At 31.6% G+C, this 18,262-nt stretch overlaps 1 protein-coding gene and 1 long non-coding RNA gene across 2 annotated transcripts; both read right to left on the bottom strand.

Annotated features, from left to right (window-relative positions):
• Positions 1-9,405: 9,405 nt before the first annotated feature.
• LOC145792181 (uncharacterized) lies at positions 9,406-10,238 on the bottom strand. The gene is made up of 2 exons (XR_014331486.1): positions 10,108-10,238; positions 9,406-9,838 (listed from the first exon to the last, which is right to left on the bottom strand). It is a non-coding gene; the product is annotated as an uncharacterized LOC145792181 (long non-coding RNA).
• A 2,631-nt stretch (positions 10,239-12,869) lies between these two features.
• LOC145793973 (uncharacterized) lies at positions 12,870-18,116 on the bottom strand. Its single transcript, XM_082876892.1, has 6 exons — positions 18,089-18,116; positions 13,896-14,030; positions 13,667-13,758; positions 13,508-13,546; positions 13,345-13,386; positions 12,870-13,054 (listed from the first exon to the last, which is right to left on the bottom strand). The coding sequence occupies exons 1-6, from the start codon at positions 18,114-18,116 to the stop codon at positions 13,010-13,012; spliced, it is 381 nt and encodes a 126-aa protein (XP_082733018.1). The 3' UTR covers positions 12,870-13,009.
• Positions 18,117-18,262: the final 146 nt, after the last annotated feature.

Consider the following 18,262-nt stretch of genomic DNA (forward strand, 5'->3'; position numbering starts at 1 on the left):
GTTAAATAAAAAATTCTAATAGGGAAGTATTTGTAATTTTTCAAATTACAGAGGATAATTTGTATTTTAAGCAAAATTTAGAGATTGTATTTGTAATTTATCTTTTTTTTTAAATATTAAAGTACTATTTCTATTTAAATTTTTATTTTATTATGATCTTAAGCTTTTTAAATTTGTGCCCTTATAAATTATTATTTAATAATCAATTGTAAAGTTATACGGTTCGTGTATTTTCAGAAAGAATGAAAGAAATTGATAGTAAGGAGGTTACGTAAAATTATATTTGTTTTGATAATAGTTGTTAGTGTGGAGATTATTAAATTAGTTTTAAATAAAATAATAAAATAAATAAAAATCATGGTTTTTACTTAAGAAAAAATTAAATATTAAGGTTCAAAATGTACTGTCCAAAATGTAGTAAAAAAATAAAAAATTGCACTTGGCCAAACGATTAGGCGGTCGTCCCATAACACCCTAAGCCGAATGGATTATTTTCTAATATCATCTCATCGCCTAAACTATCAATCCGCTCATGTGAAGCCTTCTATAATTTGAATGGATTACAAATCTGGACCGCAAACAAAACAAATTTGATACAAATTTACAGGTATTGGGTTGCTAATGTGCCTCAATTTGAGGCTTAGGCCTCGTTTGGCAAGAGGCTATTTTAGCCAATTAGCCAAAAAGCCAACAACCCATACCAAAAAGTCAAAGATTCTCTTTTCTCTATACTTTTTGCACATCTTTTCATAATTAGCCAAAAAGTCATCCCAAACATACAAGTTTTTTTTATCTACCTTTTTAGCCAAATAGCCAAAAAGTTACTAAATTAGCCTGTTCCCAAACGAGGCCTTATTATGTGTTTATTTTTATAATCTGAATTGCTTATTTTGTAGGGTTCATTGAGTACTTCATGCATATCAAAAATTATATTGATCGGATATTGATAGCTACGTGATCGGATTGCATATTTTTTTAAAAAATATTTCTTGAAAGAAAAACTTTGTTTATTTTTTTTTATGGTAAATATAATTTGATCGTATGGTTATCGATATTCGATTAAGATAATTTTTGACATGCTTAAAGTACTCGACGAACCCTACAAAATGACTGTTTGAATCATAAAAATAAATGGGTTTGTTTGGAAAGTGTGTTGGCTTTTTGGCTTTTTGAATTTTTTAGTCTGGGGCTAAAGGGCTTTTTGATTTTTGATTTTTTATTTTTTTTTTTGTTTTTTTGTGAGGAAAAAATGTAATGATTATGGGTTGGATATGATATTTTATCTTATTGGGTTATATTTCGTCTTTTTGTGGCTAAAATAGTCCAAACCTAACCCTACCCAACCTAACCCTTCTTCCCAAATGAAGCCAATAAACCTTAAATTAAGATACAACAATTATTGTTACGTCATTGACACATCAGCAACCTCTCATCCAAATTTACTATTCACCACTTGCAATCTGCCCTGGAGAGAGCAAAACAAACGGGCCGTGAAATTAAACCGTCGCCAATATTGATATGTTCCTACTCACTTGCCATGTTGTCATCCACAAACTGCTAGTTGAGGTTTTAAAAATTAAAAATTAATTTGATAAAAATTTTCATGTATTTCTTGTCTTTTCAAGTTTATTTTAAATAAATTAATTTTAATTTTTTTAAAAAGTTAAAAATAAAATTTAAGGCAAATTACATATACCCCCTCGAGTTTTGGTTAAATTACAGATACCTCTCTGAGATTTTGGAAATTACATCCCGCCTCCTGAGGTTTGTTTTTTCATAACAATTTGCTCCCTGAGGTTTATATTTCATAACAAATTATCCCCTAATTTCTTATGCAAATATAGCATTCAGGGGGGAATTCGTAATTTCTCAAACCTCAGGGGTATCTGTAATTTAGCCAAACCTCGAGGGGGTATATGTAATTTGCCCTAAAATTTAAACATTCAATCAATAGGTTTATTGTTTTTCCATCAATAAGGAATAATCCAACAAAAATATTAGACGCCAAATATTTATGTAAAATTCTACCCGAGGTGGATTCCACTGTGATGGAAAGAATATTTGAAACGTAATCAATCAATAGTTTGGTTCCGTATGGGAAGAATATTAATCAATCAATAGTTTGGTTTTGTGAAAACCCAAACAAACCAATCGGCTGATTGTCCTTCCATCAATAGTTTTAAAAAAAATCCCATATGAAACCAAACAAGCCATTTTAATCTTTCCATCATTGATTATGTTTCAAATATATTTAAAAAGTTTTATATAATTTAATAGTTAAGTGTGCATTGAGATATTAAATAGAAAATTCAAGTACAAAGAATCATTAATCGAGGAAGCCAATTACTAAAGTAATTTTACCTTGGATAACTTGAAGTTGGTGTAGATTTTAATAGGATGAAGTATCAATAAATCTTGAAATGTAATCTTGTAAATTGTTTAATCTTTCATTTTTTTTTATAAACCCAAATATCTCATTAAAGTGAAAATTACATAAAAGAGTAGTCACTTACATATTAGAGTTTAATTTTTTAGAGATAAAAGTGGGTTTCTCTCAATGTAAAATTACATATTTAGGCAATCCGTACTATAGAGATTTTGAATTTTTCCTAAATTTGGAACAAATCTTACATTACGCACAATAATGTAACACTCTAATATAACACTTCAATAATGTAATAATTCAATGTAACACTAAAAAATTTCGCTGTGTACTTTTCTCAAACATAATAATGTAACACTCCAAAAAAATTTCTTAGTGTATTTTTCTCAAGCGTAGTACTCCATTATAACACCCCCCCAAAAAAAAAAACACTAAAAAACTCTTAATGTACTTTAAATAATTGTAATACTCACAGTTTGAAATTATACATTTGCCTAAAGGTTACTACGGGATTTTTGTACTCTTTTTGAAATGGTTTAAAGAATCCTACATCATTTTTTTAGAATGTTACATTTGAGAAAAGTACACTAAGAAATTTATTTATGTACATTAGAGTGTTACACTAACGTTGTGTTTGGTTGAGGGATTTAGGAAGGGAAATGGAAAAGGTGTGTGAAACTAAAATGAAGGTATATTTTATTCATATTTCACTTAACTTTCATACTTTGTCTGTAAACAAGCTTCCCACTTGCTACCATGCAACACCAATTAATTAAATACATACCACAATGCTTGACTTATTAGGACTGCATTTGGTTACTGTTTAAATATTTATCAAATTGTTTGTTTTTTTACTTATTTAGCTAACAATTGAGAAGAAAAAAAATTAACAAGATTAATTTATATTTGACAGTTGTTAAAAAAAGTCATTTTTTGAATTTTTGTTTGTATTTAATGCAATTTTTTAGAATTTGTACTAAAGTTTTTATTTTTCACATTCTTCTATCTGAGAGGGATATTAAAAGTTTTTTAAAAAAAATCAAATTAGCCAAGACACATTAACTCTTTTTAGCAAAAATTTTATTGTAAAAAAATTTAAAAGTTAAAAAAAAAAAATACTATACCAAAAAATAATTGCCAATCCCATAAAAGTATCTTTTAAACTCATTTATAAATTTTTGAAGATATAATTTGTTGTCTCTAGTGACAACCCCTATGATTCTTTACGATAGATTTTTATGCAATAATCTTTTAATAGTGGTTTAAGAGTGGTTTAAATCCTTAAATCACTCGATTAATTATGTTTTGGAATTTAACCATCCTTAAACTACCATTGCACTAAACATTTTTGCAAAGAATCCTACTCTGTAAATAGTAATGCTATAGACCCCTAAAACATTACTTCTAAATTGATTCACACTAGCATTTGGGTTTTAATTAATTGATTCTTAAGGAAATCAACAATTGACATATAACTATCAGTATCATTAAGAATGAAATTAATGGTGATATTTTTAAGGTCTTAAGCATTTTTCAATAACGATAAGATTACATATCTCAAACACTTACAGGTTGAAGATATTTGATGCATTGATAATGCAAGACAATTCTCTAATACTTTTCAAGATTTATTTCTTTGCCATCTCCAACATCCAACCTTAATTTTCACAAATGAGAATTTCAGTGGGTAAGAAAAGTGAAAGTAGAGCTTACTTAAAAGGAAATATAGAACATTTATATAAGAATATTTTGATTTACCAGTAAAAAGAAAGGTTGTGAGCTCTGAGTATTAAACCAGACATTATAATATAAGTGTAGGTTGTGCCCATAACGATGGTGTGGATCAATCTATCAAACATGAGAAGCAAAAACGTCAAGTACTCCCTAATGAACTTTACTCATAAATTAGTCGAGTTAAATAAGGCTAAACATGTCTAAACATTGAGTTTGATCTCAAACAACAATTATTCTGTGCCAGTTTGTAACAATACTACAAATATATTCTTATTCTTAATTTTTGCGGGAACATTTGGATCAATGTGGTTCTCACAAAAATTAAGAATCCAAATATATGTGTCATTACCACATCAATACCATTAGTGATACTGAATAATTGCTCAATCTCAAGTGACTAAAGAAGGGAAAATAACCCAACGGTGGTGTTCAGGAAAAAAAATTTCAAAAAAGTGGTTAACATTATAAATATTTAATAATTAAAATGATAAATTTTTTATTAATTTGTAATAATTTTTGAAAATTAGCACTAAATGGGACTCACCCCTTGTGAGAGGGTTGTATCCCATTCTGTGTTAGTTTCTATATTTCTAACATTACTGAAATTTCGTGCTCTAGCCAAATGTTTAATAAAAAAAATGTAAATTTTTTTAATTAAATGTTAATTTTAAAATAATGAAATTAAAATATATGATTCTATAAAATGGGAGAAGTGACCTATACCGACCATATTAGGTCCCAAGCGGTGGGTATACAAAATGCGACTTAGGTTTTGTTTGCCAATTTCTAAATAAATTGTTTTTATTTGGTTTAGGTAAATAAGTTTTTTTTTTTTTTTTCATATTTGCTTAGTTTTGTTTTTTCAAAAATATTTTTTGAATTTTTGAGTTTGTTTTTGTACTTTTTTAATATTTTAACTAAATTTTTACATGCATCTAACCTAGATACACTTAAAAAATAAATATTTTGTGAAAAATATAAAAAATATATATACAAAAATATATTGAATTTTTATTTTTTTTATTTAGTCATTTTTGAAAAGATTTTTGGACTAATAGTTTACTTTTTAAGTATAGGTACATTAAGTAAATTCTTTTAAAAAAATAATTACTTAAAATATTAAAAAAGTCTACTAAAATTAAAAATAAAAAAATAAAAAATCTCACTTAAAATAAAATCTCAAAACCAAACAGATTTGAGAATCTTGGTTGATTTGTACACTCTCGTGGTTAGCCTTGCAAGTGATGTGTGGATTGAGAGGGCAAGTTTCTGAAATTTTTTAAGGTAGGCCATGTTAGGTCGAGACCTAAATCCACTAACCTAGATGAAACAATGTGAACCAACTCAAAGCTAATTTCGACTTATGATTTAGGCTAGTTTGTTTCGAGAAATATATGAAAAGAATAAATAAATAAAAAAATGTGATTGTAGTAGTGATGGTGGCTACAGTGGTAGAAGTGGTCGTAGTGGTAGCGTCTATAGTGTTAGACACGGGTGATTATTCAATACTCCCAGAGTATGGATACGTGGTGCTCCATAAGATTTTGATTGGTGGAGAGACACAAGGGCCCACGATTTATGATAGAGATGGGGGACAACATGGGGCTAACTAATTGGTAATTAGTTTAGAGTATGGACACGTGGTACTCCGGAAGTATTGAATAATTTCCCGTTAGACACAGTGATGGTAGTGATAGATTTAGTTGAAAAAAATTTAAAAACAAAAAAATTTTCCTTGCAAATAAATTCATTTTTTTGTTCGCCGTTTGTTTCCCTACTCAATCTTTCCACAGTTGTCTCATCTTTCTCAGTGACCATTGCAGCTGCTTAGGCTTTGTTTGGCGATGGATTTTTTTAACTAAATAGTCACAAAAAGATAAAGTAGATTAAAAATCTAATAAAATAAAATGTTATATCTAAATCATAATTATTTCACTTTTTTTTCTCATAAAAGTCAAAAAAACTAAACTAAATAAACTTTTTAACCGAATCTAAAATAACTAAAAAGTTAAAAAACCAACTAAAAACCTAATTGCCAAACGGCAACTAAGTCATATGACTAAAGGAAAAACTTCCACCAACATGACCGTTAGTCCGCTTACATTATTATAACTGTTAATGTTATAAGGTCATTTTGAAGATAAATTATAATCCTCTTGCCTCATGAAACCTACCTAATAGTTTTATTTTTTATTTTTTTTGATAATCAAGTATTCAGATCAGTATGTTTTTAGGACGCACACTTCGACTAATCTCAGAATCCTTAGCCGATCGACCAGGCAACAAGTAGTGACCCTTGAGAAAACTAACTGGGAGTGAGAATCGAATTCAAAATGTCCATAATTTACGACTTGCCTTTAAAAATTTTCTCTCCCAACCAGTTGGGCTACACTTCCATATTCTAGATTCGTACACATTAAATTTTGGACCCACTTTGTTAATGGTTGGTGTCACCTTGACTTTTGTTATGTGAGCTACGAAGTCAGATCATCACCCATGGGCCATGGTTCACCATTGAGCTGCATAAATGCATGTTGACCCAATTGCTCACTCTAAAAAATCAAGCCTTTACATGAACATAAACTAAAGAACTTATTGTAATAATGTGTTGGGCAAATTATACAAATAGTTTCTATAGTTTGGGTCTTGTGTCATTTTATTCCCTGACTTTTCAATTGTGACACATTTGACCCTGAATTTTGAATCTTGTTCCAAATAAAGACAATTGAATATATAATTAGATTTTTCAAGGGTAAAATTGTCAATTTGATAAAATATAAACTAATTTGACAAAAATAAATGTCAAAAAAATATTTTTGAATTTTTAAAAATTATTTCTACCTACTAAAAATAAAATTATGTAAAATTGATAAATCTTTTAGACATTTATTTATTTTTTTTACAAAATTAATTTTTATTATGTGTTTGGATGATGATCATATAAAATTAATTTTAAAAAATTAATCATGTAATTTTTATTAATTTTACATAATTTTATCATTGGTGGATAAAAATAATTTTAAAAAAATTAAAAAAAAATTTGACATTTATTTTTATCAAATTAGTTTATATTTTATCAAATTGACGATTTTACCCTTGAAAAATCTAATAATATTTTCAATTGTCCTTATTTGGAACAAGATTCAAAATTCATGGTCAAATGTGTCACAATTGAAAAGTCAGGGACCAAAGTGACACAAGTCCCAAACTATAGGGGTTATTAGTGTAATTAACCCTAATGTGTTTCTTACTATTCCAACAGCACAATTGCTTATTCATATTGAAAAAATAATAATAATAAAATTTAAACTTTTATTATTATTATTATTGTCAGCTATGAAGTATGGGTACTTTGAAAAAAATATGATACCCGTACCAGATACTTACCGGTATATGATACCTCTTATAGTACTTCTGCATACGTACTGGATACACGAAACACGTACCCAAATTTTTTCTTCTCAATTTTTAACGTACCTAGATGTACTTAGTATATATCCAAACCGTATCGTAACTCAATTGAAACAATATTTTTTTCTATTACAGAGATAAAACTCATTTAGCTAGATTTCTTTTTTATTTTTTGTTTTATGCGTAGTATGATTTTAAAATAAAATTATGGTTTGTAAGTTATTTAATATATTGACATTTAATTTTGATTAATATATTTACTTTTGGCATTAAATGTTAATTGTAGGTTGGACCTTAACAAATTAAAATATTTAATTAATTTTTACGTTATTCTAAACTAAAAATAAATATTTTTTTACAAGCGTCCCGAGCCGTACCCCTACCTTATTTTTTTTGAATTTTACTGTATTGACATACCTGTATCGTACTAGTACCAATACTCATTCATACCCATGCTTCATAAATTGTTAGGATATTAAACTATGAGTAGCATACCCTTCCACCTCTTATTGTCATTTTATATGAGAATGAGATCATTCATCTCAACGACCATCTTCAATGGTTACTCAAATCTTCTATTAAATTTGAATTTGATAAAAAATGAGTTCTTTTCCTACTCTAACGATTGCATAAATAGGTATCAAATTGAGAATTTCACTTTTCTTTCATCAAACTGAAGATAATGTGCCTTTTATCAAATTACTGTTCATTACCGTTGCCGGATGTCCCGCCAGATGTTCTCTTACATGACTATAGCAATGTGACATGATAATATATATATATATATATATTTTCATGTGTTTGTTTGGCGATGAAGTACTGGAATATGTATCACCGATTTGAAATTTTGTATTTAAATACAAAAGAGGCTTCTGGATTAACACTTCTTTCAAAACTCTATATTCACTTTTAATCCATAAGCTTTTCAAACATACATAGCTTGATAGATATGCATATAAGGGTGTAACTTGATTCGGCTCAATCTAATTCAATTCGAATTTTTTTAAGATTTTAGTAATATATTTTTGAATTGAGTGCGGATTTGAGGAGAAATTATAATGTTTGAATTAAATTTGAGATAAACAGAGAAACTGAGCAATCTGAACGACTTAAAATCTTCATTAAATGATGTTAAAATTATCTAAATCGTTAGATCATCTCACTAATTAGAATAAAGGTTGAGACCCCCTTTGGGGGTCACCCCCTTGACACCTTTTAGTTTTGATTGGTCAACTTTTCCTTCTTTTTTTTTTTTCTTTTCACCCAATCCCCAACCTCCATGTGTGTGAGGAGGTTGTGGGGGTGGGTGTTTTAAGGGGTCTAAATCAATGCCCCACTAATTATTATACACCCAAGTAATACAATACAATACAATTCAAAATTCTAACATTTTATTTTCTCTCACATAAATGACAAAGATTATCGGAATAATGCATTGGTACCTGAATTCTCATCTCTCTTTCATTATAAAAATAATTTTGTTTTGATTAGTTTTAAGGAATTTATTTATTTATTTATTTTTCTGTAAACACCTATTTTTTGCAAAAAGAATTCTAAACAAGTGTTAATGAGACACAAGGAATAAGAGGCTTATTGAAATCAAAACACTTTTTATTTAGCTGAATTCAAAATATTATTTTTTAAACATTTTTTAACTATTTCCAAGACAATTTGCCACAAAGACATTCATTAGCATTTGCCTTTTCAAAAATAACAATTATTTTCGTGCAAAATAAAAATGATTGTCAAACTTTTCATTGCTTGTATTTCTTAAAACATGAAAAGCAAAAATAAAACAAAACAAAAACAAAACCAAAAACGACTTTTTTTATCTTTTCCTTTTCCCTTCTTTTTTTGGTTGGTAAAGAGCGAAATCATTGCCATCTTGAAAAGACAATAATAATACATTAATAGAACATCATGTTAGTAACATCACCTTAATTGTGATGTGAAACTAGTACTACATGACAGCACTCCCTAAACAGTCTTCATGGTGCTAAGCTCCTCCATTAGAATTTGGTGTCCACTATGATAGGTCTCTAGTTTGCTTCCAAACAAACTGATATCATCTGCAACTGCAAGCTCTATAAGTTTAGGGTTTACTTTTTTTTTGAAGCACTTGTTGAATCACTACACGCGGTAGTTTAAGGTCCATATGCTTATAACTGAAGCACTGGTTGAATCAGGGCTTCCCCCGTAGTTAAGCTCCACGAAGAAACCCGCTCCTTCGCCCCTAGCTAGTCTTCCCGGATTAACACAAATGCACTTCGCTTGCTCTTCTCCGTCATTTTTATCCCCAATTGACAACACCTGTCCGCATAGAAGATGAAGAGTTAAATTTCATTCATACAATCCAATCTGCTCTAAGCTAGATAAGAAAGAAAACTGGTTTGCAAACAGAATTTATGTACAAAAAAGTCCACTAGAATGGCGTGTCAATGGCAGTTTTGAAATAACAAGTCACTTTCATGAGTCTTTTGATTTGAAATGAATGAATATCATTTTGACACATCATTTTGTATAACTATTCTATTTCGTATATCCATCATTACTTTGATATAACTAGAACTATCATTTACCTTCACGAAATGAGCCAAGTCAGAGGATAGGATTAGGATATCTAGATTACAAGGGATCTGAAGAGCCTCTGGAGCGAGAGAAAAATCCACGGGAGTATCTTCCATTGGTGGGTATAGAGGATAGAAGCTGTTTTCAAAAAGTAACCGTCTTTTCAATTGTTTAAACTTCTTTAATATCAAATACAGAAATTTCCATTAAGAGAATAATAAAAACATGCCTGTGCTGGCTAAGTAGATGATTTGCAAGTCTATTCATGCGCTGCTTGGATCCCCCAGATGGATTCCGTGAGATCTCCTCTCTGCTAAGTTGTTTGAGAACATCTACAGTGCAGCAACCTACCTTGATCTGAAAACCCAAAATGTGATTGAAAACTAATTAGAGACTTGTACAATGTGTTTTAACTCAAAATGCTTCAAACCATTGTTTTAGAATTTAAAATAATAAGATTAAACATATTCCCCTGGGAGAACCTTAACTAGATTCTTTCTAATTCCATGTTGCTCTTCCAAATTGTATTCATCTCAAGTTTAGGGCATTCTGCTAATTAGTGTGTTTTTACTCCAAAAGTACGGTTTCAAGCTTTTTTGTGGTGCATGAGATTGATATAATGCAAAAAAATTTCATCTCATCAATGCATTTTGAAGAATTCGGAGGAGCACACACAAACATGAAATTAATGTCTACAAGTACGAACAATCATAATTTAAGAATAAAGGCAATTAGTGATTACCCCATTTGCACTGAAAATCCCCGGATTTGTAAGACTGATTATTTTGAACAAATCTCAGAGATGCATTTGTAATTTATTTTAAAATAATTGAGTCATGACCAAATAAAAAATATTTTAAATTATAATTAAAATAATACCATAACTAATTGAAGTAGCTCCCCATAACTGAAAATTACAAAAGTTGTAACTAAGGTACATGATACACCCTCCAATAGAATTTTCTTTACGTAATTTCATTTTATTATATCCCTCTCAATTATTTTTTATTAGAGTAAATTACACTTTTCACTTTTAAAATTTAATTTAAATTTTATTTTTAACCTTATTATTTTAGTTTGAATAATGCTTTAAACCTAGTCTCAATTTAATTATTTTGTTCAAATAATTATTAGTTTCTTCTACACGTATATAGGAGAAATTTGAAACTTATTATAAAATTGTTAATTTTAACAATCTAATTAAAATTAGACTTAAAATGTAGTAACTAAATCGTTTAAATTGAAGTAATGGGATATTAAAATAAAATTTGAGCCAAATTAAAATATTAAAATTACAAAAAATACCTACAAAACCTACAACGTTCTTCGAATATTTTTCCTCATTTGTAAAATGAAAAAAAACATCAGAAATAGTTAAAAATGTCACTAATTTTTGATTTTGTGAAGAAACCTAATTTTTTAAAATTTCCTCAAGATAATTTGATTGAATGCAGTAGTTTGATTTTGCAGAAAATCAAAATTTCAACTCTTTTTCCAATTAATTTTAATGGGACTACTTCAATAAGAGACCCTTGAAAACAAAGTTTTTAATCAAATAATTGATATATGACAAAAAATAAAAGAAAAATAAGAACAAATGGGAATATCGATCTGGTTGACCCTTTGAAATTACATCATCGTCAATTTTTTATTTTTTTTACAAATGCAGTTTTATGACTTATGTTTCAAATTTGAAATACCCCAACAATTATCTTTTTATTTCAATTAAAATTGTATTAGTGGCAGTAGTGCCAGAGTCACGCGACAATTTTTGTTAACAAATTTAACACCAAATTAACAAAAAAAAAAAAAACCACATTAAACTAGCTTATAACTTACAGTCAAAGGGGCTAAAATTGAACAAAGAGATTTGAAAAATTATACTTCACTGGCTGGTAAAATATTATATGCTTCAATAATTAAAGAGATTCGAAAAGTGTACTTCCATTGATTATATGCTTCAATAATTAATCAACTAGTTGTGCAAGTAGTCATAACACCTTGTTTTAAGACCATGGGGAGCCGTAAGACAAGACAAACCAACATCATTTTTTTTGATAATTAGGTATCCGATCAATTTGCGCGCAATTCAATTATCCCCAAGACCCTGAAATTAGGCTTCGTTTGAGAACATACTAATTTAATAACTTTTGACTGAAATATGAATTAAAAAAAATTAGTATGTTTAAGATGACTTTTTAACTTTTTATGAAAAGATGTATAAAAAATAAAGAAAAAAAAGAACCTTTGACTTTTTAATATGAATTATTGACTTTTTGACTAATTTAGTAACTTTTTGACTTTTTAACTAAAAAAGAAGATTCCCAAAGGAGGCCTTAATGATCAGATAAGTCAACATCTCATATATATCAATAAGCTCTTGCTTTTACCTCAACTGCCCTTCTCTCAACTTCAGAGAAAAATAAGAAAACCCAGAAAAGAAGTAAAAAAATATCTAGTTTTAGGCTTTTCCTAAGCTGTTTTTGGGTTCAAAAAAGCCTAAAAGTCATAATCCTAAAATGTTAAACTTTAATAGATTTTTTAAAGTTCCAGACTTAACACAAATAAATAATTTTAAAAAAATCACTGAGGCAAATGAATTTCCCAAAATTAATTTCTTGAATAGTTTTTACACAAATGTTACCAAACCAAGCCAACTCTTCTTGTATCCCAGATAATTAAGGTCAGTTATTATTGCAACCTCAACACCTCTGAGTCTATCCATTACACCATTGACCCCTTTGTGTCCCCCTATAAAAACAAAACTGGGAAAGGGAATCTGCAAATTGGAACATTTAGTCCCTGGCATTTTTCTGGATTCTCTTATTTAGTTTGTCTTGCTCACGGTACCTTCCACGCCGTTCTTCTCTCTGCCGCTTCTTTGAAATCTGCTTGTCTTTGGCTTTCTCCACTTCATGCATTTTCCTCCTCCCCATCCTTAAGCTTTCGCTTCTTCATCTGCACACCAGGCAAATGAACACACAAACTTAAAGCTAAACAACATAATAAAGGAATTTTAGCTTCACTTTGCACATGTTTTTTGAGGATATGAACTCCGAATGAAATCAAAGAAAAACAACACAACAATAAAAAAACTAAATACGAACAATCATGAGATTGATATAACGCAAAAAAATTTCATCTCATCAATGCATTTTGAAGAATTCGGAGGAGCACACACAAACATGAAATTAATGTCTACAAGTACGAACAATCATAATTTAAGAATAAAGGCAATTAGTGATTACCTCATTTGCACTGAAAATCCCCGGATTTGTAAGACTGGTTATCTGGTAAGACAATGTAATTTCTTTAAAATTGTGACTTGCGAGACTGCAAACTGAAAAATGATCTGGATCTAGCAACCAGTTCACAGGTGGGCTTCCCCTAGTCTAGTAGAATCATGCATACCTGATGTTTGAGATCGGCTTGCTGAATATCAAAAGCAGGCTGCAGAATCAAAGCCAACAACATTAATCTAGAAATTAACACTTAATTATGATCTCAATTTTTTGTTAACTAACTGGGAAAATAGAGATACTATATAAATTAATTTAGCAATAAAATTACCTGAGAGAAAACAAAGTCATGATTTGCGTCCCGTATAGATGGCACGAGAATCACACGTGCAGCAGAACCATATATTCCACATAATCTTGAAGCTGCAAACCATTGGAGGAAAAAAAAATTTAAAAGAAAGAAAGATAAAATCTTCTCAAACAGAAAGAAAGATAAAAATTTAAAAGAAAGAAAGATAAAAATTTAAAAATTTAATGAGAATCAAAATTGTAAAGCTTACCCTCTTTTGTAACTTCATGTTCATCACTCAAACCCAAAACCCAACCCCCCCCCCCCGCCCCCCCCGCCCCCCCCCCCCCCCCAACCCCCCGCCCCACCCCGCCCCAGCCCCCCCCGCCCCCCCAACCCCCCCCCCCTCACGTCACTCCCCTCCCCTCACTCACGTCACTCCTCTCCCCTCACTCCCTCCCTCCCCCCTTCCGGCCCACCCTCCCCTCCCCTCGCTAAGAGTGATGTGGAGAGATGAAAGGCTCAAGGAAGCTGCTTCAACGGGAGATGAAAGGTTCAAGGAAGCTGCTTCAACGGGTGATATGAATGCGAAGACGAATCCGTCAGTGACTTTCTGGGAAATGAGGTGGGTTTCAGAGAAAGAATAGGATTTACCGGTGGAATCAATGATGAGACAGGGTCTGTCTAGGAATTAAGAGAGGTTTTGGAAGCAGTAAATGTGGAGGTAGGTGGTTGGAGATGGGAATGTTAGGAAGCTTTGATTGGAAAACATGGGTTTCGGAAGATGAAGACGATTGGTTGTGCGGCGGAGGAGGAGAATGAGAGTGATGTGGAGAGATGAAAGGTTCAAGGAAGCTGCTTCAACGGGTGTTCAAGGAAGCTGCTTCAACGGGTGATCATCAAAGCACCGAAGACGAATCCGGCAGTGACTTTCTGGGAAATGAGGTGGGTTTCGGAGAAAGAATAGGATTTACCGGTGGAATCGATGATGAGACAGGGTCTGTCTAGGAATTAATAGAGGTTTTGGAAGCAGTAAATGTGGAGGTAGGTGGTTGGAGATGGGAATGTTAGGAAGCTTTGATTGGAAAACATGGGTTTCGGAAGATGAAGACGATTGGTTGTGCGGCGGAGGAGGAGAATGAGAGTGATGTGGAGAGATGAAAGGTTCAAGGAAGCTGCTTCAACGGGTGTTCAAGGAAGCTGCTTCAACGGGTGATCATCAAAGCACCGAAGACGAATCCGGCAGTGACTTTCTGGGAAATGAGGTGGGTTTCGGAGAAAGAATAGGATTTACCGGTGGAATCGATGATGAGACAGGGTCTGTCTAGGAATTAAGAGAGGTTTTGGAAGCAGTAAATGTGGAGGTAGGTGGTTGGAGATGGGAATGTTAGGAAGCTTTGATTGGAAAACATGGGTTTCGGAAGATGAAGACGATTGGTTGTGCGGCAGAGGAGGAGAATGAGAAAGCTTTGCCCTGTCTCTTTCAAAGAAAAGAAATAGCGAGAAGAGAAGAAAAGCGAGACCGCTCCCTCCCCTCGCCTCCCTCCCTCCCTCCCTCCCTCCCTCCCCTCCCCTCCCCTCGCCTCCCTCCCTCCCTCCCTCCCTCCCCTCCCCCTCCCCTCCCCTCGGCATAGGTGGTGGTAGTGGTGTTGGCGGGGTATTGGCGGTGGTGGTGGTGGTGGTGGAATAGGGGAAGGTGTTGGTGGTGGTATAGGTGGTGGCGGGGGTATTGGTTGTGGTGGTGGAATAGGGGGAGCTGTTGGTGGTGGTGGTGGTGTTGGAGGAGGTATTGGTGGTGGCGGTGGTGGGGGTATTGGTGGGGGCGTAGGTGGTAGTGGTGGTGTTGGAGGAGGCGTTGGTGGTGGTATAGGTGGTGGTGGTGGTGTTGGAGGAGGTATTGGCGGTGGCAATGGGGGTGTTGGTGGGGCATAGGTGGTAGTGGTGGTGTTGGAGGAGGCCGTTGGTGGTGGTATAGGTACTGGCGGGGGTGTCGGTGGCGGTGTAGGTAGTGGTGGTGCTATTGGAGGAGGTGGTGGTATAGGTGGTGGTGGTATAGGTGGTGTTGGAGGAGGTATTGGTGGTGGCCTTATCAAAGGTTTCAATGGCTGCCCCTCCCCTCCACTCCCCTATATATATACATACATATATGCGGGAAATAAAACTCAGAAAAAAATAAATAAACAAATAAATAAATTTCACTCAATTTAAAATTCCCTCCCTACTTCTCAAAAAAAAAATTTCCTCCCCATGCTCAACTATTCCTTTTTAACATTATTTCTTTCTTTTTTTGTTGGTGATGGTGGTGTTGGAGGAGGTATCCCTTTTTTTTGTTTTCATTATTTCCTTTTAATATTATTTCTTTTTTTTTTAGGTCCGTTTGGAAACATGTTAATTTAGGTTAAGTTTGGTATATTACAAAAAAGTTAAAAAGTCAAAAAATTACTTAAAAAGTTAAAAAGTTAACACTATTCACCAAAACTTAACAATTACGGCTGCACAACTCTCAATCCTAATTTTTCCCTACAAATCAATTTTTATAATTTTTTATTACACATTTTTACATAAAAAGTTAAAAAATTAACCCAAACATCCATATTTTTTTCCTCAATTTTTTAGTCCAAAAAGACAAAAAGTGCATTTTTTTAGGACATCCCAAACAACCTCTTAGTAACTTTTTAGCTATTTGGCTAAAAATGAACTAAAAAAAACTAGTATATTTGGGATGATTTTTTGGCTTTTTACGAAAAATGTGTAAAAAATAGAGAAAAAAATGAATCTTTGACTTTTTAGTATGAGTTGTTGGCTTTTTAGCCTTTTGACTTTGACTAAAAAAAACCGAGCAATTTGAACGACTTAAAATCTGAATTACATTATATATATAATTAAATATATATTATGAGTCATTAAATGATGTTAAAATTATCAAAATCGTTAGATTATATCACTAATTATTATACACCCGAGTAATACAATACAAAATTCTAACATTTTATTTTCTTTCTCATAAATGACAAAGATTATTGGAATAGTGCATTGATACCTCGATTCTCATCTCTCTTTCATTATAAAAATAATTTTGTTTTGATCTTATTAATAATTTTAGAGTTTAATTTTAACAAATTATATAACCAATCTAGTTTTTTTATTATTATTATTTTAAAGATTGAATTTGTGGGTAATTTGGGTTTAGTCTTACTTGAATTTATTATATTCGAATCAAGTTTAAACAAACAAGTTTGGACTGCAAATCTGACTTGAGGAATTCAAAAAAAGTTGAACTAAAAATTTGTGGCAGGACTAGAAATAGGATTGACAACTACAATTGTAAACCACAATTCCAAAAGAAAATGTTATTGTCAATTAAAATATGACTTATTACCGTGAGGTGCTGATTTATTTATAATGGTGCTATATGTATTAATTAATATAATAATTAATATATGAACATATAACGATATATTATTATTTTAAAATTATAACCCCATCTATTATATAAATTAAAAATATTTAAAAATTTTAAAATTATACCACATTATCCATTAATATATTAATTGATATACTAATTTATGGTATTATTCTTATTTATTAGTTGGTTTTCTCCATTTCTATATTTTATATTAGGAAAATGGATTTTTAATTTGCAAGTTTTGTAAGAGCTCTAAGTTTCTAATTTAAGTTTTATAATTTTATAGTTTTTAAAAATTAATTTTTTTTTTCCATTGATTAGTTTTTATTTAAACAAAAATAAATAAATAAATAAATATTAATATCCCTTTTTTTAATTTGCAAGTTTTGTAAGAGCTCTCTCCTTCCCTCTCTATTCTACTTCTGTTTTGCTCTCTTCTGGAAGTGTTCTCTCTCCTCTTCTCTATCTCTGTTCTGTTTCTCTCTCTCTTGCTCGCCGTGACCCCCCTCGTCTCTGCCCAACACTACGGCGGCGCAATAAATGGCTCCGGCAACACCACAGTCTACGCCTTCAGAGAGTGCTTGAAAGACCTTTCTCGCTCCAATTGCGATCTCTATTTCGCTCAAATCAAAACCCAGATCCTTTGTTGCCTCCCTTTTCCAACGTCTGATTCGCGATGGTTGATTGTTCTACGATGAGTGTTATTTGAGGTACGACGATTACATGTTTTTTTTTTTTTTTTTTTTGTGTTGTTTAACAATGGTGCATTTGCTGTTGGGTCTGGCTTAGTGGTTTTTTTTTTTTTTTGGTGTTGTTTAATAATGGTGTTCTCCCATCTCTTCTGTGTGGTGTTCTCCCATCTCTTCTTCTCTCACTACAAGAAATTACATTTTTCGCAACGCAACAAAATATGTTGCTAAAAGGAAAAATTCGTTAGCAAAGAGTTTTGCTGACACACAAGGCTACGTTGGCAACCCGTAGGCAAAAGTGAGTCGGCAAAAGTTTTTGCCGACGAAATTATTATTGCATTGGTAAAAGTAATGCCTTTAGCGACGAACACAGTCGTCGATAAAAGCCTTCATCCATCGTCGGCAATTTACCTTGCGTCGGTAAAAGTCATTCAAATATGATGATTGTGACACTTTTCGCGACACAAATTTGCATGGGCAAAAAATATACTTTTAGCAACAACATATGCGTCTGCAAAAGTAAACTTTTGGCGACACATTGAC

The sequence above is a fragment of the Camellia sinensis genome, chromosome 6 (assembly GCF_055761805.1).
Source record: "Camellia sinensis isolate YWXY chromosome 6, ASM5576180v1, whole genome shotgun sequence".
Lineage (NCBI taxonomy): Eukaryota > Viridiplantae > Streptophyta > Magnoliopsida > Ericales > Theaceae > Camellia > Camellia sinensis.

What these genes read in the sequence shown, in the direction of transcription:
- LOC145793973 (XM_082876892.1), bottom strand. Translation starts at nt 18,116, where the DNA reads ATGGATGAAGGCTTTTATCGACGACTGT. An exon ending in AGGCTTTTATCGACGACTGT is followed by an intron (nt 14,031 to 18,088) that starts GTTCGTCGCTAA and finishes GAGTGACGTGAG; the next exon opens with GGGGGGGGGGTTGGGGGGGC. An exon ending in GGATTTTCAGTGCAAATGAG is followed by an intron (nt 13,055 to 13,344) that starts GTAATCACTAAT and finishes CCTGGTGTGCAG; the next exon opens with ATGAAGAAGCGAAAGCTTAA.